The sequence below is a fragment of the Rhinopithecus bieti genome, unplaced genomic scaffold (genome assembly GCF_001698545.2).
Source record: "Rhinopithecus bieti isolate Rb0 unplaced genomic scaffold, ASM169854v2 scaffold_6935, whole genome shotgun sequence".
In the NCBI taxonomy this organism is placed as follows: domain Eukaryota; kingdom Metazoa; phylum Chordata; class Mammalia; order Primates; family Cercopithecidae; genus Rhinopithecus; species Rhinopithecus bieti.
The window spans coordinates 1394619-1421482 of NW_016805255.1; the positions used below are offsets into that span (position 1 = coordinate 1394619).

Genomic DNA, 26864 nt, shown 5'->3' on the forward strand with positions numbered 1-26864 from the left:
AATTGAAAAGAAAACAACTTCAAGTCATAATTACAAGTCATATTTTTTTCTAGTCTTTGAGGCACTAATAGATTTGCTACTTACTTGATAGACAGTCATGATCCAGAAATTTAAAATAAGCATAGTTAAGGGAAGAATGAAGGGTCTAATTTCAACCATCCATCAACACATGTCAATAAAGATTTGACTTTTAACATTAAAATGCACAGACTATAGACTCGGGGGTTGGTTCAAATATACAAAATATTTTTTATTGAATAATATAATGAAGAATTTGCAAATTGGCCGGGCGCGGTGGCTCATGCCTGTAATCCCAGCACTTTGGGAGGCCGATACGGGTGGATCACGAGGTAAGGAGATGGAAACCATCTTGGCTAACACGGTGAAACCCCGTCTCTACTAAAAAAAAAAAAAAAAATACAAAAAACTAGCCGGGCGAGGTGGCGGGCGCCTGTAGTCCCAGCTACTCGGGAGGCTGAGGTAGGAGAATGGCGTGAACCCGGGAGGCAGAGCTTGCAGTGAGCTGAGATCACGCCACTGCACTCCAGCCTGGGCAACAGAGTGAGTCTCTGTCTCAATTTGCAAAATATAAATGGCACATTTTGTTGCATGAAAGCAACTTGAAAATGTGAGGCACTCATTTGCCTAGAAGCGAGTAAATGATATGAAAAATTCCACAGACAATCTCTGTCAACATAGGGAGGGACACCTACGTTTTAACTGACAGTGCCCCATGGTCTAGACGCTCCATCTCCACCTGTCCTCACGCGTGGGCCTGTGTGTGAGGGCTGTGCAACACCGAGGGCCCCCTTGACAGATATTTTTAGACTTTTCATTTTCAATAACTTATATAAGTTTGGGGCCCAAAAAATCAAAAAACACATATTTATAAGAAATTTACACTTGGCTGGGCGTGGTGGCTCATGCCTGTAATCCCAGCACTTTGGGAGGCCAAGGTGGATGGATCATCTGAGGTCAGGAGTTTGTGACCAGTCTGGCCAATGTGGTGAAACCCCATCTCTACTAAAAATACAAAAATTAGCAGCCGGACCTGGTGGCTCACATCTGTAATCCTAGTGCTTTGGGAGGCTGAGGCGGGGGCGATCATGAGGTCAGGAGATCAAGACCATCCTGGCCAACACGGTGAAACCTGGTCTCTAGTAAAAATATAAAAACTCGCCAGGCATGGTGTGTAGTCCCTGCTGCTTGGGAGGCTGAGAAGCAGGAGAATTGCTTGAACCCAGGGGGCAGAGGCTGCAGTGAGCTGAGATTGCACCATTGCACTCCAGTCTGGGTGACAAGAGTGAAACGCTGTCTCAAAAAAAAAAAAAAAGAAAAGAAAAAAGAAAAAGAAAATAAAAGAAAAAGAAATTTACACTTTAGAAGACTTCCAATAATATACTGGGTGCTAAAATGCCTATTTCTCAAGAGGTTTCACTTCACTGGCATTACTACTGTCAGTATGATACAGGTGAAATAGTGTATTTTCTTTGCACAAATACTCAAGTGGAAGGAAAAAGAAAGGAAGGAAGAGTCACAGGGAAGGGCAAAGGGTGGGAGAGGAGTGCGAGGTTGAAGAGACAGCGAAACCACCAACACAGTGTCTGGAACTCAGCCTGTCACTCCAGCGGCAATGGAAGGACTCAAGGGCCCAAGCGGGCTGATAACCTTTGGGAGAATGTGTGAATGATTCGCAGGGTTTCCCGGGCCACTGTCAAGGATGTGGTGACAGCACCCTCGACATTCTAGGGGAAGCAACTGAAGAATTACAGGCCACAGAAAAACATGGACTACAGAAGGGTGAAGGAATGGATGAAATCGTCCAAAAGTTCATGTACCCAAATTTATGGATGATTTAGAGGGTTTGTGTGGTTTTAATTTTTACTACAGATTTTTTTACCTCACAGGTTCATTTTAGAACCTAACCACCTATTAAATAAAATTGCACAGGACGAATGAAATGCAAGTGTATTGTAGGAGGTTAAAGATGACACTAACTGTTTTGTGTCCTACAATAAAAATTTCTGTAAGTCACAGTGAAAATACATGTAAGGACTGAGATCTCTAAAAAATGAATTGTTGAAAACAATTTATATGTTCAACTAATTGTCGGAAAACAGATACTCTGCCATTTTGCTATATTCCATGATTTCCTCTAAGAATGTGTGTTTTTTTTTTTTAAATTGTGTGTGTGTGTGTTTTTTTTTAGACAGAATGCAATGGTAGTCTACAGACACCAGAGGGTAGTATCCTAAAACCTAGCAGGTATGAGGATTCAACTATTCTAGGGAGTAGAAGGTCATGAAGTCACATTAATGCTTATTTGTTACAAGGAATGGTAAGACAACTCTATGATGACATGTTCTTACAATAATACTTATCATTACACATCAAAATGGACCTTTTTAAGAATTTATACTTTTATATTTTGTGTATGCTTACACCAAATAAATTAAAAGCTGTATTTTTTTTCAGAGATACAATTCAAATTGGACAAGGAAAACATACCTAATTAGTCTTTTTTTAAAAAAATTACTTTTTTTTTTTGTAGAGATGGGTCTTGATATGTTGTCCAGGCTTGTCCTGAACTTCTGGGCTCAAGTGATCCTCCAGTCTCGGCCTCCCAAGGTGCTGGGATTACAGGTGTGAGCCACTGCACCTGGCCTAATTACTTTTCTTTGGGGGATGGAGTCTTGCTCTGTTGCCCAGGCTAGAGTGCAGTGATGCGATCTTGGCTCACTGCAAGCTCCGCTTCCTGGGTTCATGACATTCTCCTGCCTCAGCCTCCCAAGTAGCTGGGACTACGGGTGCCACCACCACGCCCGGATAATTTTTTTTTTTTGTATTTTTAGTACAGACGGGGTTTCACCATGTTAGCCAGGATGGTCTCGATCTCCTGACCTCGTGATCCGCCCGCCTCAGCCTCCCAAAGTGCTGGGATTACAGGCGTGAGCCACCTCACCCGGCCTAATTACTCTTAATAATAAGATCTCTATGGCAATAATGTGCTATCTGAATGATCAAAGCAAAAATTATTATTCACTTACTTGACTACAACCATCATCCCAAAGGTAATCATATTATTATGAACACTGGCTTGCTGTGAGTAACACACTGAAAGGTACTTTAACGTGTCATTGTTTTGGTATAAAATATTACTTCTATTTTATTCCTCATTTACAGACGTGTTAGGGTCTAGTAAAGTCCGCAGTATACATGGAAAAAGAGAGTGAACAGGAAATATGAAGAAAACAAACTGCAATGGCATCGCATGCAAGAACAGATATGACTAACATCTACAGCCAATAGTTAGTGAACTGCCAGGGCCTACAAACACTAGGAACGTTTATCAGCAATTTAAAGAACATCCATCATCTTGCAACAGCTTCCTGCTTTACAGGATTTTCCACTGCTATCTAAAAGTTCTTCTACTACAGAAACTTTTTATCAGCTCAGGAAAGAAGTTTTATATCACCGACCTATTTAATGATTTATTTGCAAAATCTCTAAAAGTCACTTTCACGAAATACAGAAAAGAAACTCCCTCCACTCTGGTGAGGAATTAACTTACTGCATCTTTTTCAGGGTTGCAGACTTTCACCCAGAGAATATGGTCCAGGAGCCAATCAATGGGTTTCTCCTTGTAAAACATGAATATGAATTCTACAATCAGAGTAAGATCCGGCGCTTGAAACATTTTACCTGAAAAGATATTCCCAGTCAATAGCTGCAGTACAGAAACCAGGCACCAAACTGGCTGACATTCGTGAACTCTCATCCACGATATACGCTGAAGCTTGCGCATTCAACTATAAAATCATCATAAACAATTTCCCCACTTGTATTATCAAAATTAAACAAAGTTGCTTTGGCTAAACTTTCTCATGAGCTGTCCCTGGATGTAAACAGATGTAGTAAATTCCTGATGTTATTATAATAATCTATCGTATACCTAATGGCCCAAAGCATTCAAAAGGGAAATCAGATTTTCCCTTCCTTTGTTACTAAGATTCTTCCCATTAAACACTGAGAGGTTTAGGTAAAAAATTTTCATCTAAATCAATAAATCCAAAAAACAAGGACTCCTAATTTTGTTTTCACTGAAGCATTCACAAGTAAAGATGGTTTTTGAGTCTTAAGTTTTGAGTTAAATGATCAAGAAGGTCAAAGGTCCAGCCTCTAATGCTTAAAGTGTTAAAAAGTACCATAGGAGATGAAATGTTATCCTCTGAGTATTATTTGAACCCTGTAAATTTCCTTCAATTCTTCAACTTTAAACATAGATATATATATATATTTTTTTGAGATAGAGTCTCGCTCTTGTCCCCAAGGCTGGAGTGCAGTGGCGTGATCTCAGCTCACTACAACCTCCACCTCCCCTGTTCAAGCAATTCTCTTGCCTCAGCCTCCCGGGTAGCTAGGATTACATGTGCCTGCCACCACGCCAGGCTAAGTTTTGTATTTTTAGCAGAGACAGGATTTCACCATGTTGGCCAGGCCGGTCTTGAACTGACCTCAGTTGATCCACATGCCTCGACCTCCCAAAGTGCTGGGATTACAGGCATGAGCCACTGCGCCTGGCCAACTTCAAACATATTCTTTATAGCTGGCTAATTTTGCAACAGCAGCCAAAAAACATTTAGAAATGAGTGCCCCAACTAGTTAAGAGAAAAACGAATAAAAATTAATCACCATTAATGAGGACTTCATGCATTGCATGAAAATACTAGGAATTCATATGAGAAAACTCTCTGTGGTCCTCTTTTTAAAAGAACAGCAATCTTATGTTAACAAAGGAGCTGGAAATGTCAGAGAAGAAAAAAATCAAACATGTTCACCAGGACCATGGTTGGCGTTGTGGAAAATTCTAGAGGAAACACGACCATCTGAGAAGTCTCCAAATTATCTTGGGTTGACTTTCATCATGTCATACAAAGAGGTTTACCTAACTTAAGTTTTCTCAAAAACAACCCATTTCCATAGGAAAAAAGACAACTTTAGGACAAGTAAGCACTTGGTTTTAGATTCTGAGAGTCACAGTTATTTCTGAAAAGGAGGTAAGTGTGACACTTTTCTTACCAATGAAGCCCAGCTGGGAAAACTCTAGAATCATCCATTCCTCAGAAGAAAGTTGAAGTGCAAAATTTTTTATGGTATTAAAATAATTTTGTTTGACAATAATATCATCTTCAAGCTAGAGAAAATTGAACAACCATATTAATACATCAAAAAAAAAAAAAGAAGGAAAGGAATTGAGAGAAGGACATTATTATGGACAAATACAAGCATACTTTTATCATGAAAATCAAGAAAACAATGGTAGAAACAATAAAAAAATAAAGCTAGAGATTATTAAAAGAAAGTGAAGAAAATACAATGGAAGAAATACATCATAAGTCAACTAAGCTGCTCCTTTCTATGGGAAATAACACTGAGGGAAATGAGGAGATGCTTTCCAAGTAAGACAGCTGGAATGATGCTGACATGTGAGTGGACGGGGCAGAGAGAGAATAAGATAAAGGTCTTATCACAGCAGAAATTATGGGGATAGAGGGAGAAAAGAGAGAGAAGGAGGATATCAGGATACATTCTATGGGGGAGAAAGCACAAAGAAAGTTTATACTGCATTTAGTAGTCTTCCTGTGAGTTGTGATAATGGTATTGATATTTTGAAGCTATTTAGGTATATTATAGAATAAAAAATTATATTATTAGGATATTATTCAAAACCAAGACTTTCAATATAAAAGAAAATAAATACATGTAAACGTTTGAAAAGCTAAGTACGAGCCCTACAATTTTATTATAACCCTGAAATCTTACATCTTAATCCAGTGTGAATTGGAACTATCAATACAAACTTGTGATTTTTTTCCTCTGTAAAATAAAATACACTTTTTCTTGCTGAAAGTCCTGGAAGCAAAAACAACACACTAACAATGAGCACCTCTAAGCGCACAGATTGTGTTTCTATATGCCACACACCCTGCAGAGGAACAGAGCTCCTCAGAGAAATGATCAGTTCTAGATCTGGGATAGAAAATCATCAAAGAAGCAATCACCGCTACTGAGGCCAGGCGCCGTGGCTCACGCCTGTCATCCCAGCACTGCGGGGGGCCAAAGCAGGTGGATGGTTTGAGTTGCCCAGGAGTTCAAGATGAGCCTAGGCAACAGAGCAAGACCTCATCTCTACAAAAAATAAAAAAATTAGCCAGGCATGGGGGTGGGTACCTGTAATCCCAACTACTCGGAAGGCTGAAGCAGGAGGATCACTTAAGCACCCCCAAAAGATTGCTGGACTTATATAGAAAGGATACAAAAGCCAATTTGAAGGGGTTCCCACTGGATTATGATGTACCAATGAAAGCATCAATAAGAATAATGATTGTAATGGACTGGGGCAAATCAAATGTATTTTAAATATCCACGAGTTCATAATGATACATTGTTTTAAGGGGATACATGTGCAGGTCTGTTACATGGATAGATTGCATAATGCTGCGGTTTGGGCTTCTACTGAACCCGCCACCCAAATAGTGAACATAGTACCCAATAGGTAACATAATGATACTTTAAAAACAGCCATCACGGGAGATTGCTAAGGCACCAACTTTAAAAATTAGTAAGAGAATGAAATCAAGCATTTACTCCAGCTTTTCTTTAAGAACTATTTTTCAAGGTAATCTAATAAAGGGAAGAAAAAATTATTTATTAGAAGAACTCAACATAGCATGTAGAACTAAGCTAAGAGCATCAGCAATTACAGAATTAGGAAAGCACCACTTGGAAACCGCTAATGAAATAATTGATCTAGGGTAAAAGAATGAATGGATGCTGAAACCTTAAGTGGAACAGCTGCTGCACAGCTAAGTTCATAATGCAGCAACGAGGCGGGCAGACGGAACCCACTGATTACTCTCAGCATCACTGCAGGTGGGACTGCCTGAGGTAACGTGCTTTCTTTTTTTATTTTTATTTTTTATTTTTGAGATGGAGTTTCCCTCTGTCATCTACACTGGAGTGCAGTGGTGCGACGTCGGCTCACTGTAACCTCTGCATCCTGGGTTCAAGTGATTCTCCTGCCTCAGGCTCTCTGAGTAGCTGGGATTACAGGCACATACCACCACGCCTAGCTAATTTTTTTGTATTTTTAGTACAGACGAAGTTTCACCATGTTGGCCAGGCTGGTCTCGAACCCTTGACCTCAGGTGATCTGCCCACCTCGGCCTCCCAAAGTGTTGGGATTACAGGCGTGAGCCACGGCGCCCGGACCATAACACGCTTTCTTATGTGCTACCATATGAATTACTCAGTACCACATGTGAAGTGCCTGCATCATCTATCACTTTTCCAGAAGACACCGTATTCAACTCAGAATTCTTTGCAATAAAGCACTTTATGAAACTGTGTGATGCTGTCGGTGGAAACTCCATTCTAAGCCACAGCATCTCCCTTTCCCCTGAGGTGTATGTCTGTGACAATCACAAAGTAACCCCTGACTCCACTGCCTTTTGGAAAGCGTTCTTTAAGAGTCATGGGTGTGATACATTCCCAAACCATGCAACCCTGGAGTCATATCCCAAGGGGATAATTATGAAGTGTGGAATAAATTCCTTTTCCACATCACCTCTCATCTTAGTCTTCAACAAAATGTCCCAGGTAAAATCTATGTATGAACATTTAAAACTATCATTAACTGAGAACTTTTTAGACTAGTATGTTTTTCCCACTAATACTTTGTAGATGACAATGAACTCACTGAGAGAACTGCACATAATAAGCATATGTGAAGACTTGAATATAAAGCAACTCACTCTTTCCTGAGGCATAATTTTTGGGCAAATGTGATTAAGAATGTTCAGGCCAGGTGCAGTGGCTCATGCCTGTAATCCCAGCACTTTGTGAGGCTGAGACGGGTGGATCACTTGAGGTCAGGAGTTTGAGACCAGCCTGGCCAATATGATGAAACCCTGTCCCCACTAAAAATACAAAAAATTAGCCAGGCATGGTGGTAAGTGCCTGTAATCCCAGCTACTTGGGAGGCTGAGGCAGGAGAATCACTTGAACCTGGGAGGTGGAGGTTGCAAGGAGCAGAGATCACACCATTGCAGTCCAGCCTGGGCTAGAGGGAGACCATGTCTCAAACAAACAAACAAAAAGAAGAATGTTCAAGCCTGGGCAACAAAGTGAGACCCTGTTTTACAAAAGTCAAAAAAAAAAAAAATTATCCAGGCATGGTGGTGCATGCCTGTGGCCCCAACCACACTGGAGGCTGAGGCGGGAGGATCACATGAGCCAGGTCAAGGCTGCAGCAAGTCGTGAACTGTGTTTGCATCACTGCGCTCCAGCCTGGGCAACAGAGGAAGACCCTGTCTCAAAAAAAAAAAAAAAAAAAGTTCATTGATGCCAGTGGCTCACATCTGTAACCCCTGCTCTTTGCAAGGCAGAGGCAGCAGGATCATTTGAGGCCAGGAGTTCAAGACCCGCCTGGGCAACATAGCGATACCCCCGTCTCTACCAAAAAGAAATACAAAAATTAGCCCGGTATGGTGGTGCATGCCTATAGTCCCAGCTTCCTGGGAGGCTAAAACAGGAGGATCACTTGCGCCCAGGTGTTTGACGCTGCCATGAGCTATGACCGTGCCACTGCGCTCCAGCCTGTGTGACAGTCAGACTCTGTCTCTGACAAACAAAAGAATGTTCACTGAATTTAACTTTGAGACAGCTGAACAATTAGAAACAATCTAAATGACCAACAAGGTTGATTATGATATCTGAATAACAGGACTTCAAGAAGGGATTAAAAATGACACCAATCTATATTCACTGGCATATAAAGGTATGTATCAACAATATGTTAAGTGACAGCAAAAAAGGTTATCAGACAGTATATACAGTATGATCCTCCATTGTAAAAGAGGGCTGTGTGAGAGTGACATCAGCAAGACAGAAACAGAAAACTCAGACACACAAGACGCATTCCCCACACAAGACACAGATTCCAAATCTGAGCATTTGACAGCCAGAGGCCCTCTCTGGGGCACAGTGCACCATGAGGAAACTCTCAATTTCCGACTTCTCCCTGAGGACAGAAAGAAGTTGGTGTACGCCCAGTATTTCTGACTTCTTCAAGTGCAGCCAGAGGGAATGATTTCTGTCTCATCTAAATCAAAGTAGTGACAGGAACAGGACACCAGGTTGGGAGCTAAGAACAAAAGGCCATCACTTGGCACCAGAGGTTGCAGTACTAGAGACAGAAACTAGGTGGAGCTCCAGGGCTGCGGCTTACTACACTACCAACAAGGCCACAGTGCTGCAGAGCTCCTGGGTAGAAGTCAGTGAACTTCAGTTAGGAGATGACACCCACAGGCGGAGAGTATGTGGCCCCAGAAAAGGCTCGAAAGGCTCCAGAGTCTTTAACCAGGCTGACTGAAGAAAATCCTTCCACTACAAAACCAGACTGCAAAGACTGGGAGAGGTGGCTGATTTTTCAAATGCCAAGATCCCAACAACAAAAATAAGATACACAAATAAACAAAAACATGGCATATCCAAAGGAACAAAACTCCAGAAACCAACCCCAAAGAAATGAAGACATATGAATTGCCCAGTAATTCAAAATAACTGTCATAAGATTGCTCAGTAAATTAAAAAAGAGCAGAGATAGACAACTAAATGAAATCAGGAATATGATGCATGAACAAAATGAGAAGATCAACAGAGATAGAAACTATAAAGAGCCAAACAGAAACTCTAAAACTCAAGAATACAAAACCTGAAGTTAAAATTTCACTAGAAGGACTAAACAGCAGACCTGAGCAGGCAGAAGAATCAGTGAACTTAACGATAGGACTTTTGAAATTACTGAGGCACAGGAGCAAAAAGAAAAAAGTAAAGAAAAATAATGATACCCTAAGGGACCTATGGACAGCATAAGGCGAAACAACATACACATTATGAGAGTTCTACAAGGAGAACAGAGCCAATTTCAACTTCCCAAATACGAGGATAGAAATGGGCACACAAATTCAAAAAGTTCAAAGAACCCAACTACAATAAATCGATCTACACCAAGAAGTATCATAATGAAACTGTCAAAAGTCACAAAGAAAGGATCTTGAAAGTCGTTAAGAAGAAAGTGACCCAACAAATACAAGATAACATCTACTAGATGATGAGCAGATTTGCCAGCAGAAACTTTATAGGCTAGAAGAGAGTGGAATGATATGTTCAAAGTGCTGAAACATACTAAACAAAAACCAGCCAGCCAAGAATATTGTATCTGACAAAATTGTAATTCAAAAGTAAAGAAGGCCGGGTGCGGTAGCTCACACCTGAAATTCCAGCACTTTGGGAGGCAGAGGCAGGTGGATCACCTGAGGTCAGGAGTTTGAGACCAGCCTGAACAATATGGTGAAACTCCCATCTCTACTAAAACTACAAAAATTAGCTGGGTGTAGTGGTGGGCACTTGTAATCCCAGCTACTCGAGAGGCTGAGGCAGGAGAATCACTTGAACCCATTAAAAATACAAAAAATTAGCCAGGCATAGTGGCAGGCGCCTGTAACCCCTGACTCGACTCCACTGTCTTTTGGAAAGCATTCTTTTTTTTTTTTTTGAGAACGAGTCTTGCTCTTGTCGCCAGCTGGAGTGAGTGGCGCGATCTCGCCTCACTGCAAGCTCCGCCTCCCAGAGGATATGATTACCTCATTTCTCCTGCCTTCAGCTCCCTTCAGCCACGAGTCATAACTGGTTAATCAAGTATCGAAACATTAACTTAAATTGTGATGGACTCGCTACGGTGCCTGCCACTACACGCTCGCCGTAACTGCGCGTATTTTGTTTTTTTTTTTTTATCTTTTTTGGATTCTTTAGTAGAGATGGGGTTTCACTTTGTTACAGTTCCAGGTGGTCCCTCGATCTTCCTGCACCGTCTCTCCTGATGATCCACCCACCAATCGGCCGGAGAGCATTCTTTAAGCGCCATGGCGTGTGAGAACTTACATTTCCCAAACCCATCCGCAACCCTGCGAGTCCATATCGTGAGGGGATAATTAAAATGAAGTGTGGAACTAAAATTCCTTTGCCACATCGACCCTCTCATTTAGTCTTCCAAGAAAAATGTTCCAGGTCAACGATCTATCCTGTATGAACCTTCTAAAACCTACCAGTTAACTGAGAATTTTTTCCTTACTTTTTTTCCATTTTTTACTATTCTTTTGAGCTACCGTAGTCGTCATGCTCACGCCACCCAGGCTCGCGAACAGGTGGTCCAGGGTCTCCGCTCATCTGTACAAGGTCATTCCTCGCCGGATGCAACCAGGATGTTGCTAAACAAGCCGATATAGAGAAACTCCACTGCGCTCAGCAACTCCTCTGCAGGTGAGCTGGGACCTACAGGCGCCCAGAGTCTACCTTCAGCTAGAGTTCCGCACCACCCAGCGGATCTACTTTGGATGTGTATTACGTGTGTTTAGAAAGCAAACTGGCGGTTTCATCGGGATGTGTAAAGTTAATCCTGTTACAAAGGAAGGGTTTCCGTTCGATACCCTCCTGACACATCATGATCCGCGCCATCTCGGCCTCCACCAACGTAGTGCTTGGCATTACAGGCTTCGAGCCACCGCCGCCCCCGGCCTAACTGAGAATTGTTTAGCTAATATTGTTTTTCCCACTAATCACTTTGTAGATGAACAACTGAACTCACTAAACAGAATTCCACATAATAAGCTAATGTGAAGACTTGAATATAGAGAACTCCCTCTTTCCGAAGCATGATTCTGGACAAATGTGATTATATTAAGAATGTTCAGGTTGGGCGCAGCAAGGTAGAGGTTGCAGTGAGCTAAGATCATGCCACTACTGCACTCCAGCCTGGGAAACAGACTCCATCTCAAAAAAAAAAAAAAGAAAGAAAGAAAAGAAAAAAGAAAGAAAAAAGAAATTAAGACTTTCCCAGATAAACAAAAGCTGAGTGGGTTCATCACCACTAGATCTGCCCCATTGCTGAAGGAACATTTTCAAGTGAAGTGAAAGGTCAGTAAGCAGTAATAAAGCACCATATAAAAATAAAAAAATCCCTGGTAAAGGTAAATATAAAGATAAATATGGATGTAGTAAGGTAATGCAGGGGCATGAATCACTTTAAAATCTGGTACCCCTTTTAAATCTTTTAATCACATTAAAATCACTTCTTAAAGACCAAAAGCATAAACAATAATTATAAATCTAAGTTAATGTATATGCAATATAAAAAGAGGTCACTGCTGTCACTGGTAAAATAGAGTGCAGGGGACACAGAGATGTCAAACAGTAGAGATTTTACTTGTCATTGAAGTAATCAGCTTTAAACAGATTGTTGTAACTTTAAGATGTCTTATGTAATTGCAATGGTAACTACAAAATGAGTATCTACTGAATATACACAAAGGGAAACAGAAAGGGAATCAAAATACGTCACTATTTTAAAAAATCAACAAAACACAAAAGAAAGCAGCAAGAGAGGAAAAGATAGACAAAAAGTTCCAAGACATACAAAAAATAAAGTAAATGGCAATAGTAAGTCCTTCTGCATTAGTAATCACTAAAAATGTAAATGGGTCAAACATCCCAATTAAAAGACACAGTTAGGCCAAATAAAAATTTTTAATGAGATCCATTAATATACTATCTACAAGAAATTTACTTTACATCAAAAGACACACATGGGTTAAAAGCGAAAGAATGAAAAAAAATAATTCATGCAATCCAGAACCGAAAGAAAACAAGGGTGGCCATACTTAGACAAAATAAGACTTTAAGACAAAAACCGTCACAAGAGACAAAGAAGGACATTATATAATAATAAAAGGGTCAGTCAAATATCTGAAAAGATGTAACAATTCTAAATAAAGATGCACCTAATAATAGAGGTCTCAGAGATACGAAGTCAACACCGACAGAACGGAAAGAAGAAACAAGCACCACCACAGTAATAGCAGGAATTTCAATATTCCACTTTCAGTTATGGATAGATCAGACAAGATCAACAAGGAAACACTGGACTCAAACAACACTATCATCAAATGGACCCAACAGACATAAAGAACACTGATCCCAACAGCAGCAGAATACACATTCTTCTCAAGAGCGATGGAACATTCTCCAAGACAGCTGACATGTTAGGCCCCATAATGTCTCAACAATTTTTTTTTTAAGACAGGTTTTCACTCTGTCACCCAGGCTGGAGAGCAGTGGCACAAAGCTCACTGTAGTCTCGATCTCCTGGGCTCAACTGATCCTCCCACCTCAGACTCCCGAGTCGGTGGGACTACAGGTATGCCCCACCATGCCCAGTGATTTTTTTGTATTTTTAGTAGAGACAGGATTTCGTCATGTTGCCTAGACTGGTCTTGAACTCTTGAACTCCTGAACTCAAGTGACCTGCCCACCTCAGCCTCCCAAAGTGTTGGGATTACGGGTGTGGGCCAGTGCCGCCCGCCAACAAATTTAAGAAGACTAAAACTATGCAATGTATCTTCTCTGACTACAACAAAATGAAACTAGAAGTCAATAGCAGAAAACTAAACTCGGAAAATACACAGATGTGTGGAAATTAAACAACTCGTCCCTAAACAACCAACGGGTCAAAGAAGGAATCACAAAGGAATTTAGAAAAAAATCCAGAAACAAATAAAAACAACAACAAAATACCAAAACGTATGATACGTAGCAAAAGTCATACAAAGAGGGAAGTTTATACCAGTAAACATTGACATTAAAAAAAAAGAAGAAGAAAGATCTCAAAATCAGCAACCTAACTTTATACCTCAAGGAAATTGAAAAAAAGAAAACAAACGAAACCCAAAATTAGCAGAGGGAAGAAAAAAAAAAATAAAGATTAGATCAGATAAATAAATAGAAAAAAAAAAAAAGCAGAAAAAAACACAAAGAAACCTAGAGTGGGTTTTTGAAAAGATCGATAGAATGAATAAACCCTTACCCAGATTAGCTAAGAAAAAAAGAAAGAAGATTCAATTAAGTAAAAGTAGAAATGAAAGAGGGAACATAACAACTGATATCACAGAAATAGAAGAATTACAAGTGACTACCAGGAACAACTATGTGCAAACAAATTGAATAATCTACAAGAAATGGATAAACCTCTAAAAACATACAACTTTCCATGGGTGAATTATGGAGAAATAAAAACTTTGACCACACTCATAAGAACTAAGAGGATTAAAGCAGTAATCAGAAACCTTTCAGCAAGGAAAAGCCCAGGACCAGAGAATTTCACTGGAGAATTCTGCTTAATACTTAAGGGAGAATGGACATCCATCCCCCACAAACAGCTCTCTTCCAAAGAATTGAAACAGAGGGAACACTTTTCAAACACATTCTATGAGGCCAGCATTTCTCTGACACCAAAACCAAAGACACAAGAAAACGACAGACCAATATCCCTGACGCAAAAATCCTCAACAGAACACTAGCAAGTGGAATTAAACTGCGCATTAAAAGAATTATGTATACCATAACCAAGTGGGATTTATACCTGCAATACAGGGATCGTTCAACACACAAAAATCAATTAGTGTAATATATACTACATTAAGAAAATGGAGGGAAAAAACACATGATCATCTCAATTGATATGGAAAAGCAGGTGACAAAATTCAAGACACTTTCTTGATTTAAAAAAGTGACAAACTAGAAATAGAAAAAAAAAAACTTCTTCAACAAAATAAAGGTAATACATGAAAAACCCATTGGTAATATCAAACTTGGCAGCAAACAACTGAAAGCTTTCCCGCTAAGATTAGGAGCAAGGCAGGGAGTCCCACTTTCACCACTACTAGTCAACATAGTGCTGGAAATCCTAACCAGAGCTATTAAACAAGCAAAAAAGTAAAAGGTACCCAAAGTGGAAAAGAAGAAGTAAAATTATCATTATTTGCAGATGAAATGATCTTATATGCAGAAAAAACTGAAGAATCCACCAAAAACTACAACTAATAAATGATTTCAGCAAAGTTTCAGGATCCAAAATCAACACACAAAATAGTATAGTTGATATTTTTGACAACATATGACCAATCCAAAAAAAAAAAAAAAATCAAGAAAACAATCCTGTTTACCATAGTATTAAAAAAGATCAAATACTTAGGAATAAACATAACTGGGGAGGTGGAAAATTTTTCTACAAAATATTTCTAAAAGAAATCAAAGAAGACACAAATAAATGGAAAGACATCCTGTGCTCATGTATTGGAAGACTTAATAATATTAGAAGGTCCACACTACCTAAAGTGATCGATAGATTCAATACAATCCCTACCAAAATCCCCAAGGCATTTTTTACAGAAATAGAAAAAAAATTTTCCTAAAATTTACATGGAATCTCAAGGAGTCTCAGGTGACCCTAAACAGTCAAAATAGTCTTGAAAAAAAGAGAATACAGTTGGAGGCCTCATACTTCCTAATTTTAAAACATGCTACATGTCAGGCACAGCAGCTCATGTCTATAATCCCATGACATATTGTGTCTTGGTAAAAACTGGACTGTTGTGCTGCTCAAAAAATTGGACTGTTAGAATTAAATGTCAATTTTATTATTTTCAAAATAGTGGTAACAGTACTGTGGCCTACAAAAAAAAATTATTTCATTGTAAGCTCACTTAAGAAAAATTGTAAGAAAATTCTTCTTTAAAATCTGCCAAATAATGACATCTTAGTTCTTCTTGACAGTGAAGAGAGGGAAGAGGGGAGAGAAGATGGGGGAATGGGAGAAAAGAGGAAAAAGGTAAGGCATCCCTACTCAGTGGAGAAACCACATGCTTGGTTACCATGGAGACCCCTCTGCTCTGAGATAGTTATGATTTGTCAGAACTCGGAGGGTTTGCACTTTCAAAACTTCCTGTTTTAATGAAAACATACCCTTGATAACACTTTTCTTCACAAGTGTGAAAACATTAAAGGAAAACCACACTTACCTGAATGTAATATACGCCCTTTTCTTGAGCATACATCATTAGAAAACAGTAATCTAGGTTTTGCTTTGTTCTCCATCTGAAATAAACATTTGCAAAAAGTAAGTTAGGAATCAGACTCAAACTCAGTAAAATAAGATTAAATGTATAAACTTCAAGTGTCTATATGTCATCTATATATATGTACACGCACTCAGGACAAAGAGTCAAAGAAAATTCACTTTCCTCTAATGAAGCCTTTATCAAAATGTATTCCCAAGAACACTAATCCTCAAGCTGTCCTGAGGAAAAAAGAAGTCTAATTATCAAGTAAGTCTGTATACATATTCCCCTTCTAGAAACATATGAGTTCATAAGAGGCACGAAAATATCCAGCAGTAAAGACATTTATTGGAAAAAAATTTCTTAATACATATTTTTTCCAAACTTCCTTGACCACAGATCCTTTTTTCAGTAATATCTTAATGTTTTCTCAAACGAGCGCTTCAGAAATTGCACTTTTAGGATCCCTGCTCTGGTGCCTAGGACTGTTTGCATGCAGATAGAAGTTCATAAATATGGACTGAATGCTTAAAAAATTCGTATTTAAATTTACCGTATTAAACCCTGTCACTGAATTCCTGGTAGCCTACAGAAACACTCTGTTGCAAGTCAAATAAGAGAAGTGGGTCTAAAAGCTAGTTTAAGAAAACACAGTGGCCGGGCGCGGTGGCTCAAGCCTGTAATCCCAGCCCTTTGGGAGGCCGAGACGGGCGGATCATGAGGTCAGGAGATCGGGACCATCCTGGCTAATACGGTGAAACCCCGTCTCTACTAAAAATACAAAAAAAAACTAGCCGGGCGACGTGGCGGGCGCCTGTAGTCCCAGCTACTCGGGAGGCTGAGACAGGAGAATGGCGTGAACCCGGGAGGCGGAGCTTGCAGTGAGCTGAGATCCGGCCACTGCGCTCCAGCCTGGGCGGCAGAGCGAGACTCCGTCTCAAAAAAAAAAAGAAAAGAAAAGAAAACACAGTAAAATAAAAGCTGATGTGAAATTTTTACATATTCTAAGAAAAGTCCTCATTATTTTCACAAGTGTCCTGGACTTAATGAGACTGACCTAGAATATTTTACCAAATTCACCTCTAAAATGTTTTCAGCTTCGATAAATAAAAACTACATGCATTAGATGTTTACGCTCACGAGTGCGGAAGGTTTTAAACGGCACGTGCTCACCTTACTCTTTCTTTGGAGTCTCCAAATGTCTCCTTTAGGTTTGTCAAGTCCGGATAGTAGCTTTCAGGGGGTGATATGACTTCCACCAAGCCAGAACTGATTTCTTTAGAAAATCTATTATGAGAAAGGCTAGCTGAGTTACTTAAGTTCTGTAGGATTTTATTTATCTTAAAGCTCAATACACTGTGTTTAACATAAAACACATCAGTAATCATTTGTAGCAACGTATAATGTTATGGCCACAAGGTGTTCAATGGAGCATCTCCATCATTGATTTCATTTACAGAAAATACAGTTTTTTCTAATAGCAAAAGTTTTTTTTTTAAAGTAATGCTTAAAAAACTATAAAATACTGCTCTTATTAAAGTAGCATAGAAGTCCTAAGCCAACTGTAGGCATTAACATTCCTAAAATGTAACTGAATTAAAAAAACAAATCAAGGTCTCACAGAGAATAGAAAACTGAAGAAAAACAAATAAGTATGTATCTTTAAATACATATATTTATGCAAAAACCAAAGTTCTGACATCTTCGAGAAGCTTTGCTTATGGGTTAGAGACCACATGTCATTCTCAACCAGTGTTTCTCAACTGGGGGTGACTCTGTCCCTCTGGGAGGACATTTAGCAACGTCTGAAGACGTTCTGGTTGCCACAGCTGTGATCAGCACTACTGACGCCTGGTGGGTGGACATTAGGGATCCTGTCCCACATTCTACCATGCACAGCGCAGCCCCCACAACAAAAAATCATCTGGCCCAAAATGCTCACTGGGCTGAGGTTCAGAACCCTTTCTTAAGTTTTTTAATTAGTCTGTACTGACCGAATTGTAATTTATTTTGCATTTGCATTCTCCCTTGATTCATGTATGCAAATCTCCACAAAATGCTAGTGTGACTGCCTGCCTTTGCACAAATGTTCTTAGTGCTTAACTGTGCTTTTTGTCTGAGCTTGGTTTTCTACACACCGAGGAAGATGTAAATCAACAGAATCCTTGCATAATCCCACAGACTTGCCCCTGAGTCAGTGGGAAAGGTGTCCAATCATCACTGCTCTGTTCCTTTACTTAAGAAGTCCACGCCAAATTGTGTTTCTCTAAGGACTTCCAAGGAACTCACCACTTCAGGAAAATCAAACAAATAGCAATTTAATCCTGAACTACGCATATTTTTTTTAAATATTCAATGTTAACATTTCGATGGACAAGGAGTCACATTATATTAAATATAGGGTTAGCAAATGATTGTTGCTTCTTTTGGTCTTTTCTTTTAAGTAGAAGGTATGTCTTTTAGGGTCAAAACCAGATACAATTTAATGAAGAAATTCATAGCAAGACTAATTTTATTCCATTATTAAAACTATTAAGGCAATATTATAAAAAATAATATCTGAAACTTACTAAGCTTTCCCTCTGTTATCTACCATGTGCCTTGCTCACAGTGACCTGCTACTCAATCTTTGCAGAATAGAACAGATCAAGACATAGTCTAAAATTGAGGTCTGAAATTACTACATAAATATCTACCCTGAGAGCAGAAAAATCTTGCCTGGTAAATACAGTGTGAAAGATTCAATCTCACATGACTCTCTCTGTATTCACTGTCTTCAAGATTAAAGACTGTTATTTAATAGTGTTACCTACATAGGACATTCAAGTCTTTTCTATAATGAAATACACCAATTTATCCCATCACATAACTGGATATATATGCACCTACTTTACGACAATATAAAATACCAATCAGAGGTGATCTAGTAAACAATGAACTCCACAGAGAAATGAACTATCAGGGAAGGCATTAGCAAGAAACCCAAGAGATAACAGTAACCAAAATATTCTTATGTTTATAATTAAGAAGAACTTACTCTTTCTCCAGGTTGGCTACAACACCATGTACATAATCAATATCTGTCTGGGAAAGAAAAAAAATGTATCTACATTCAAGTTTTTATGTTTTTATTTAACTGTTCATACTGAACTCTAAATTAAATGAATGATAAGAACATTCATTAAACACATTACATTTTTAGACAATCGATTACATTAGCATTTCTGTATTGTTCTATTGTACTATGGAATGTCATTGAGCACTTGCTGATAAAATAAGCAGATATTGACGTTTTTATTATTTTTAATTGTCTGTGTTGCATTCACTAGGAAAACTGAGCACAAAAACTATTTCTGCTTCTATCAAAACATCCAAACTATAGTGAATAGTATTAGTGACAGATGCCGCATGATATGAAGAAAGATTTTTCTAACTTGGAATCATAAACCCTAAGTTCAAGGTTTGCCTCTGTAGCTACTTAACTGTATGCTCTAAAGTAAGTCATTTCTCTGAGTTTCAATTTCCTATTCTATTAAAAAAGGAAATACCTTATAGATGATGAGATTAAATGTTAAAACTATGTAATAAAAAGCTGCTGTTATTATACTATATTAATATTATTACACTGACACGGAGAACTGAATCAAGAGCACTTCAATCAGTTAGAAATAAACATTTATCAGATCTGTGTATTTTTAAATTATGAACAAGTCAAAATTCTAATACTTCTTATTAATTTTACTTTCTTTTATTTATTCTTTTAATGAATCACATATTCACATTTCACAAACATTTACCGAATGCCTACTCTAGGCCAGGCTGGAAGCACTGCAGTGAACAAGTCTAAGCATGGCAGGTATGTTTTAAACAGACATTTTCAACCAAGTTCAGACCTAATCCAGCCTGGAGGGTAGAAGCATCAGAAGAGGCTGCCTGGAAGAAGTGACATTCAACAGTAAGAACTGGCTTGTTCCAGGGCTCTGGCTCCCAGGGGTCTAACAGATATAAACACCATTACCTCTTCTAAGAGGTAAACTGAGTCTGTCTCTGATGCTATGTCAAAGACCATGGAATTGGGCCAAAGTGAAAATTCCAGCTTTGCCTCTTACCAGCTGGACAGCCTTGGGAGAGCTGCTAGGCCTCTCTGGGCCTCAGTTCCCTGGTAAATTGAAGAAGACAGGAGAAACCGCTTTCTAGGATAGCTGTAAAGACTGATTAACAGGGTGGAGCACAGGTGATGGGCCAATGTAAATAATTATAAGCATTATTTCTCCAGTGTGTGTGTCCAGACACCATCCTCCTCCTAACTCCAGATCCTTGCCCCTTCAAAGACCCCAGGAAGCCCAAGGGACAACCAGGCTAGGGACATGGCAGGCTGGGTTGCAGGGCCATGGCCACATTTTTGAGCCAGCCAGAGCCCTACTGATCTGGTTTGGCTGTGCCCCCACCCAAGTCTCATCTTGAATCATAGCTCCCATAATTCCCATGTGTTGTGGGCGGGACCCTGTGGAGACAGCTGAATCATGGGGGTGGGTTCCCCCACACTGTTCTTGTGATAGTAAGTCTTACAAGATCTGATGGTTTTTGTGAGAGGTTTCCCCTTTCACTTGATTCTCATTTTCTCTCTTGTCTGCTGCCATGGAAGACATGCCTTTCGCCTTCTGCCATGATTATGAGGCCTTCCCAGCCATGTGGAACTGTAAGTCCATTTTTCTTTATAAATTACCCAGTCTTGGGTATGTCTTTATCAGCAGCGTGAAAACGGACTAATACACCTACCTATCCATTTTAAATACAGCGATAGCTCATAAAAATGCTCAATTGTTAAAAGACTCAATGATATACAAAATATCATCTATCTTATAAAGACTGTCAAAATACTTAATACTTGAGAAAAACAAACAAAAAAGGTACAGCTTAATCCTGGAAATTATAAAACCATCAAATTAGAAAAGTTTTATAACAGGTTTTCTGAAAAGTATTTTAATCTCTGTAATTGAAAGTAGTTCTAATTTTGTTGTTCAGTCTAACAACTCATGAGTAAGACAGTTTCATGAGACCACGTCCTTCAAACTCTTAACAAACTATGGAGACACAATTGGAATATAGCTCAAAGCTCTTTGTACTTCCTCTATAGAAGTCCAAACATTAGTGATTTCTTTTTAACTAAATTATCATTCACAAATTTGACCAATGAGTATTTAACCACTCATCAATCTATAATTTTGAAGAATATGAACAAGCATGGTTTTTACGAACTTCACTGTGTTTAACAACCTGAAATTCAACTTGATAAGCATTTAATGAAGGACAATGATTTGTCCACCTAAAGAAACAGGAATACAAAGGTGAATAACACCAGTTCCAGGTCTCTGGCAGGCTGTCCAAGAGGGGAACTAAGAAGAATAAACTTATGTGAACATAGATTTGTTAAGTAACGTGTAATAAAATTTGCAAAACAAAGTAATCCATGTGTACTACTACACAAAATCCTATGTTGCCTTCTAGTTAACGTATCTAGTAAAAGATTCACTTAAACAACTGTAATTTGTGTCACTTTACACAAATTACAAATTTAACAAAAGCAGTTCTAGGAGGAAAGAAGAACAAATAACAATCCTTCTCAAACTATTTCAAAAATGTGGAAGAGGAGGGAATACTTCCAAACTTTTTTTTTTTTTTTTTTTTTTTTGAGACGAAGTCTCGCTCTGTCACCCAGGCTGGAGTGCTGTGGCCGGATCTCAGCTCACTGCAAGCTCTGCCTCCCGGGTTCATGCCATTCTCCTGCCTCAGCCTCCCGGGTAGCTGGGACTACAGGCGCCCGCCACCTCGCCCGGCTAGTTTTTTGTAGCTTTTAGTAGAGACGAGGTTCCACCGTGTTAGCCAGGATGGTCTCGATCTCCTGATCTCGTGATCCGCCCGTCTCGGCCTCCCAAAGTGCTGGGATTACAGGCTTGAGCCACCGCGCCCGGCCCCAAACTCTTCTTAATGAGGCCAGTGCCACTCTGACACCAAAGCCATATGAGGACATTACAATAAAATTATAGGCCAATATTTGTGGTGAATATACACGCAAAAATCCTCAACAAAATACTAGCATTCGGCTACACATTAAAAGGATCATTCACCATGATCAAGTGGGACTTATCCCTGGGATCCAAGAATGGTCCAACATACACAAATCAAAGAATGTGATAACTCACATTAACGAAATAAAAGACAGAAACCATACGATCATCTCATTACATGCAGAAAATACACTGGACAAAATTCAACATGCTTTCATGATGAGAAAGTTCTCACCAACCTAGGTACAGAAAGAATGCACCTCAACACAAGAAAGCCATGTATATGAGAGACCAACAGCTAATGTTACGCTGCGTGGTAAAAAATTAAAGCTTTTCCTTGAATATCTGGAACAAGACAGGGAAACACACTCTCACCACTTCTATTCAACATAATACTAGAAGTCCCTGACACACTAATTAGCCAAGAGAAAGAAATAAAAGGTATCTAAATAGAAAAAGAAGTGAAATTGTCACTGTTTGCTGATGACATGATCAACTCACACTTACAGAAAACCCTAACGTTTCCACTAAAAAACTGTTAGAAGTAATAAATAAAATAAAGTTGTGGATACAAAATCAATATACAAACATCAGTAACATTTCTATATACTAACAATGAACTATCTGAAAAAGAAATCAAGAGAACAATCCCATGTAGTATAGCTACCAAAAAAATACTTAGGAAAAAATGTAACCAAGGAAGTGAAAGAACTAAACACCAAAAATTATAAAACGTTGATGAAATAATTTGAAGAACACACAAATAAATAGAAAGATATCTTGTGTTCATGGATTGGAAGAATTAATATCATTTAAATGTCCATATTACCCAAAGTGATCTACAGATTCAATGTAATCCCTGTCAAAAAATTTAATGACATTTTCTCAGAAATGGGGAAAAATCCTAAAATTCATATATAACCCCCCCACACACACACACACACACAACGAATACCAAGTTAATCATGAGGAAAAACAATAAAGCTGATGGCAACACACCTTATTATTTCAAACCATACTATGAAGCTACAGTAATGTAAACAGTATGGTATTGATTTTTTAAAAACAGACACACTGGCCAATGGAATAGAATATAGAGCCTAGAAATGAACCCATGTATGTATGGTCAATTGATTTTCGGCAAAGGTGCCAAGAACACGCAATGAAAAAAGTTTCTTTAGTAAATGGTACTGAGAAAACTGGATATCCACATACAGATGAATGAAAGTGGACCTTCAACTCACACCAAATACACAAATCAACTCAAAATGGAATGCAAACAAAAGAAGACTCTAAAACTACCAGAAGAAAACATAGGAGAAAAACTACACAACACTGGCCTGGGCAAAGGTTTTTTAGATACAACCCCAAAAGCTCATGAAAAAAGAACAAAAATAGACAAATAGGATCACATCTAACTACCACTCTTCTACATGGCAAAGCAGATAATTCATAGCATGCCTGATAACCTATGGGTTAGGAGAAAACACCTGCATGCTGCACATCTGATAAGAAGTTAATATCCAAAATATGTAAGGAACTCAAACAGCTCAAGAGTAAGAAAAAACACTGAAAAAATAGGCAAGGGACCTGAACAGACATTTCCCAAAAGAAGACACACAAATGGCCAACAGATATATGAAAAGTGCTCAACACTGCTAATCATTAAGGAAATGCAAATTAAAACCACAATCAGGTATCATCACATCTGTCAGGATGGCTAACTGTCAAAAAGACAAGAGATAACAAGTATTAAGAAGAATGTGGAGAAAAGAAATGGATGGCTATATACACTGTATCCATGCTGGATACATACATGGATCTACCATATCCATATTATCAAGCTCTGAGTATAGGTTGGTATATAAAGAAGATTTCTGCTTGTAGAACTTAAAACTGGTGAGAGAAGCAGTTCATAAGCAAACAAAAATATGTACACATATGGATGTATATATATAACTGAATATTGTGTTACAAAAATAGAATGCAATAATAGAGGAAACACAGAGATGACCTATGTCAACATTACATTAAGAGAAAATCTGTCTGAAGATTTAACATTTAAGCCTAAATTTGATATATATTTCTATTCAAATGTACAAAACTAAACAGAAAATATTAAAAGGGCTATTTTAAGTTTATTAATTGGAGCTTTGTCCTTAATAGTATGTTGATGCTATAGCAGTGGTTCTCACTTTTTTTAAGAACCCATTTAGTTCAAAGGATGTTCATCATCTACCCATCTCTGATCACCTCCATGAACAGTCTCCCAGTCCAAGCCTCACCTCGATTATGGCAACAGCTTTCTAACTAGTCTCCTTTCTTTTGCCCTTACCAAAGCAGACAGTAGGATCCTTTTTAAAAAGGTTAACTCATATTATTCTTGCCAAAAATGCAGAGCCAAAATAGAATCATGAGAAAATAGCCCATAAATCCAAACTGAGACATTTTACAAAATAACTGACCAGTACCCAACAAATTTGTCCAAGTTCATGAAAGATGCAAACATACTGAGGAGCTGTCATGGACAGCAGGAAGCTAAGGCATGAGAACCAGTAACTGCAGTGTGGTGTTCCATAGTGCACGCTGGAACAGAAAGGCAAACCCACGCAGAAAAACGTGAAACTCAGGTAAAGTCTCTAGTTTGGTTGAGTATCATACCAGTGTTAATTTCCTGGTTTTAATAACTATGATATGGCTACGAAAGTTGTTAACATCAGAGTAAGCTGAGCGAAGGAGATACCCTCTATAATTTTTGCAACTTTCTATAAATCTAAAATTATTTCAGAATAAAAAGTCGTTTTAGATACTTTTTTTTTTTAAAGGGTTAGTAAAGTGTCTTCTCTATTAAAAACCTCCAATGACTTTCCATCTAAATTAGGGTCAGGATTGGCAAAACAGATCTGCTGCCTGTTATCCTAAAGTAAAACGTTATTGAAACTCAACCCCACTCGTTCATGTATTGTTTATGGCTGTTTTCAAGCTAAAATGGCAAAGCTGAATAGTTCCAACAGAGACTATATGACTCCCAAAGCCTAAAATATTTACTATTGGTCCTTTAAAAAAAGTTTGCCAGCCCTAATGACTTAGAGTAAAAGCCAAGTTCTTGCAATGGCCTGTAGCATCCTATGTGATCTGGCCCACTCCACCCTTCTCTGACTGCCTCCTCCTACTGAGCCCCCCACCTTCTCTATTCAAGCCATATAGGCTTGCTGTTTGGCAAAATGTGCCAAGCAATGCTCTTGCCACGGGGCCTTTGCACATACAGTTCCTCTGCTTGGATTGTCCAACTCTTACATCCCTCAGGCTTTTGCCCAAATGTCCTGTCTACCCTCCCTGGGCAACCCAAAGCCTCTTTTCTTATTTACTGATTTATCCTCCACAGCACTCACTATCATCTAACATTCACCTAACATATTACATATTTCGGGGTTTTCTTTCTTGTCCTCGATAAGTTTCAGTGGGCAGAGGCTTGTAAAAATATTTACTTAATTACAAGCAAATTATTTGCTTGTAAATATTTATTGAATTACAAGCAAACTTTATGGAATATTGTTCATACATAATACACATACCATTTCTTTCCTATAGTAGTTTGTATGATTTTTCTTTTTTAAGAAACATAGTCTTGCTCTGTCACCCAGGTTGGAGTGCAGTGGCATGAGTGATCATAGTTCACTGCAGCCTGGAATTCCTGGGCTCAAGTGATCCTCCCACCTCAGCCTCCCAAGTAGTTGGGCACAGGTGTGCACCACCATGCCTGGCTACATTTTTATTTTTTGTACAGATGATGTCTTGCTATGTTTCCCAGGCTGATCCCAAGCTCCTGGGCTTAAGCAATCCTCCCACTCAAGTCTCCCAAAGTACTGGGAGCCACCATGCCCAGCCAGTTTGTATGATTTATAACCAATGCATAAACATTTTTAAATCTAGCTGCTGAAAAATTACAGGCCAAAATAACACTGATACACCAATACAATAAATCTAGCATTTAAAATCAAGAATAGAAGCTAGACAGATTAAAAAACTAGACAGATAATTAGCAAGTATATAGAAGACCTGAACACTATCAACCAACTTGATCTAATACGTATCTATAGAAAGACACTTCTAGCTACTCAGGAGGCTGGGGCAGGAAGATTGCTTGAGCTCAGGAGTTCAAGACCAGCCACTGCCACACAGTGAGACAAAATTAAAACAAAACTGAAACAATTAGCCATGGAAAGGCATGGTGGCTCATGCCTGTAATTTCAGTGCTTTGGGAGGTCAAGGTGGGAGAATTGCTTGAGCCCAGGAGCTCAAGGTTACAGTGAGCTATGATCACAACATTATACTCTAGCCTGGGTGACAGAGCAAGATTCCATCTCTAACATAATAAATAGATTAGATGGACAGATAGATTAGACAGACAAATGACAGATTAGATAGATGATTGTGGAAGGACGGAAGGACGGAAGGAAAAAGGGGAAGAGGGGGAGGGGAGGGAAGGGAAGGCACTTTACTGGATAACAGCAGAATTCATTCTTTTTAAGAACACATGAAACACTGTCCAGGACAGCCCATACACTAGGTCATAAACAAGTATTGATAAATTTTAAAGGACTGAAATCATGCAAAGTATGTATTCTCTCACTATGAAGTAGTTAAATTACAAATCAACAAAAGAAGAAAATTTTGGAAATCCTCAAATGGGTAAAAAAAATTTAAATACTTTTCTAAATAACTCATGGGTCAAAGAAGAGATTATAAGAGGATCAGAAAGTATTTTTTTTTTTTTTTTTTT

At 38.8% G+C, this 26864-nt stretch overlaps 1 protein-coding gene across 1 annotated transcript in view; it reads right to left on the bottom strand.

The window, feature by feature from the left end:
* Positions 1 to 26864, bottom strand: part of MGAT4A (alpha-1,3-mannosyl-glycoprotein 4-beta-N-acetylglucosaminyltransferase A) — a 117046-nt gene that overhangs the window by 16542 nt on the left and 73640 nt on the right. The window contains exons 6-11 of the mRNA XM_017871810.1: positions 19051 to 19097; positions 17187 to 17300; positions 15975 to 16050; positions 5080 to 5194; positions 3572 to 3702; positions 1669 to 1745 (exon numbers count right to left, since the gene is read on the bottom strand). Of these exons, the coding sequence (XP_017727299.1) occupies positions 1669 to 1745; positions 3572 to 3702; positions 5080 to 5194; positions 15975 to 16050; positions 17187 to 17300; positions 19051 to 19097 (560 nt within the window). The remainder of the gene's footprint in view (positions 1 to 1668; positions 1746 to 3571; positions 3703 to 5079; positions 5195 to 15974; positions 16051 to 17186; positions 17301 to 19050; positions 19098 to 26864) is intronic.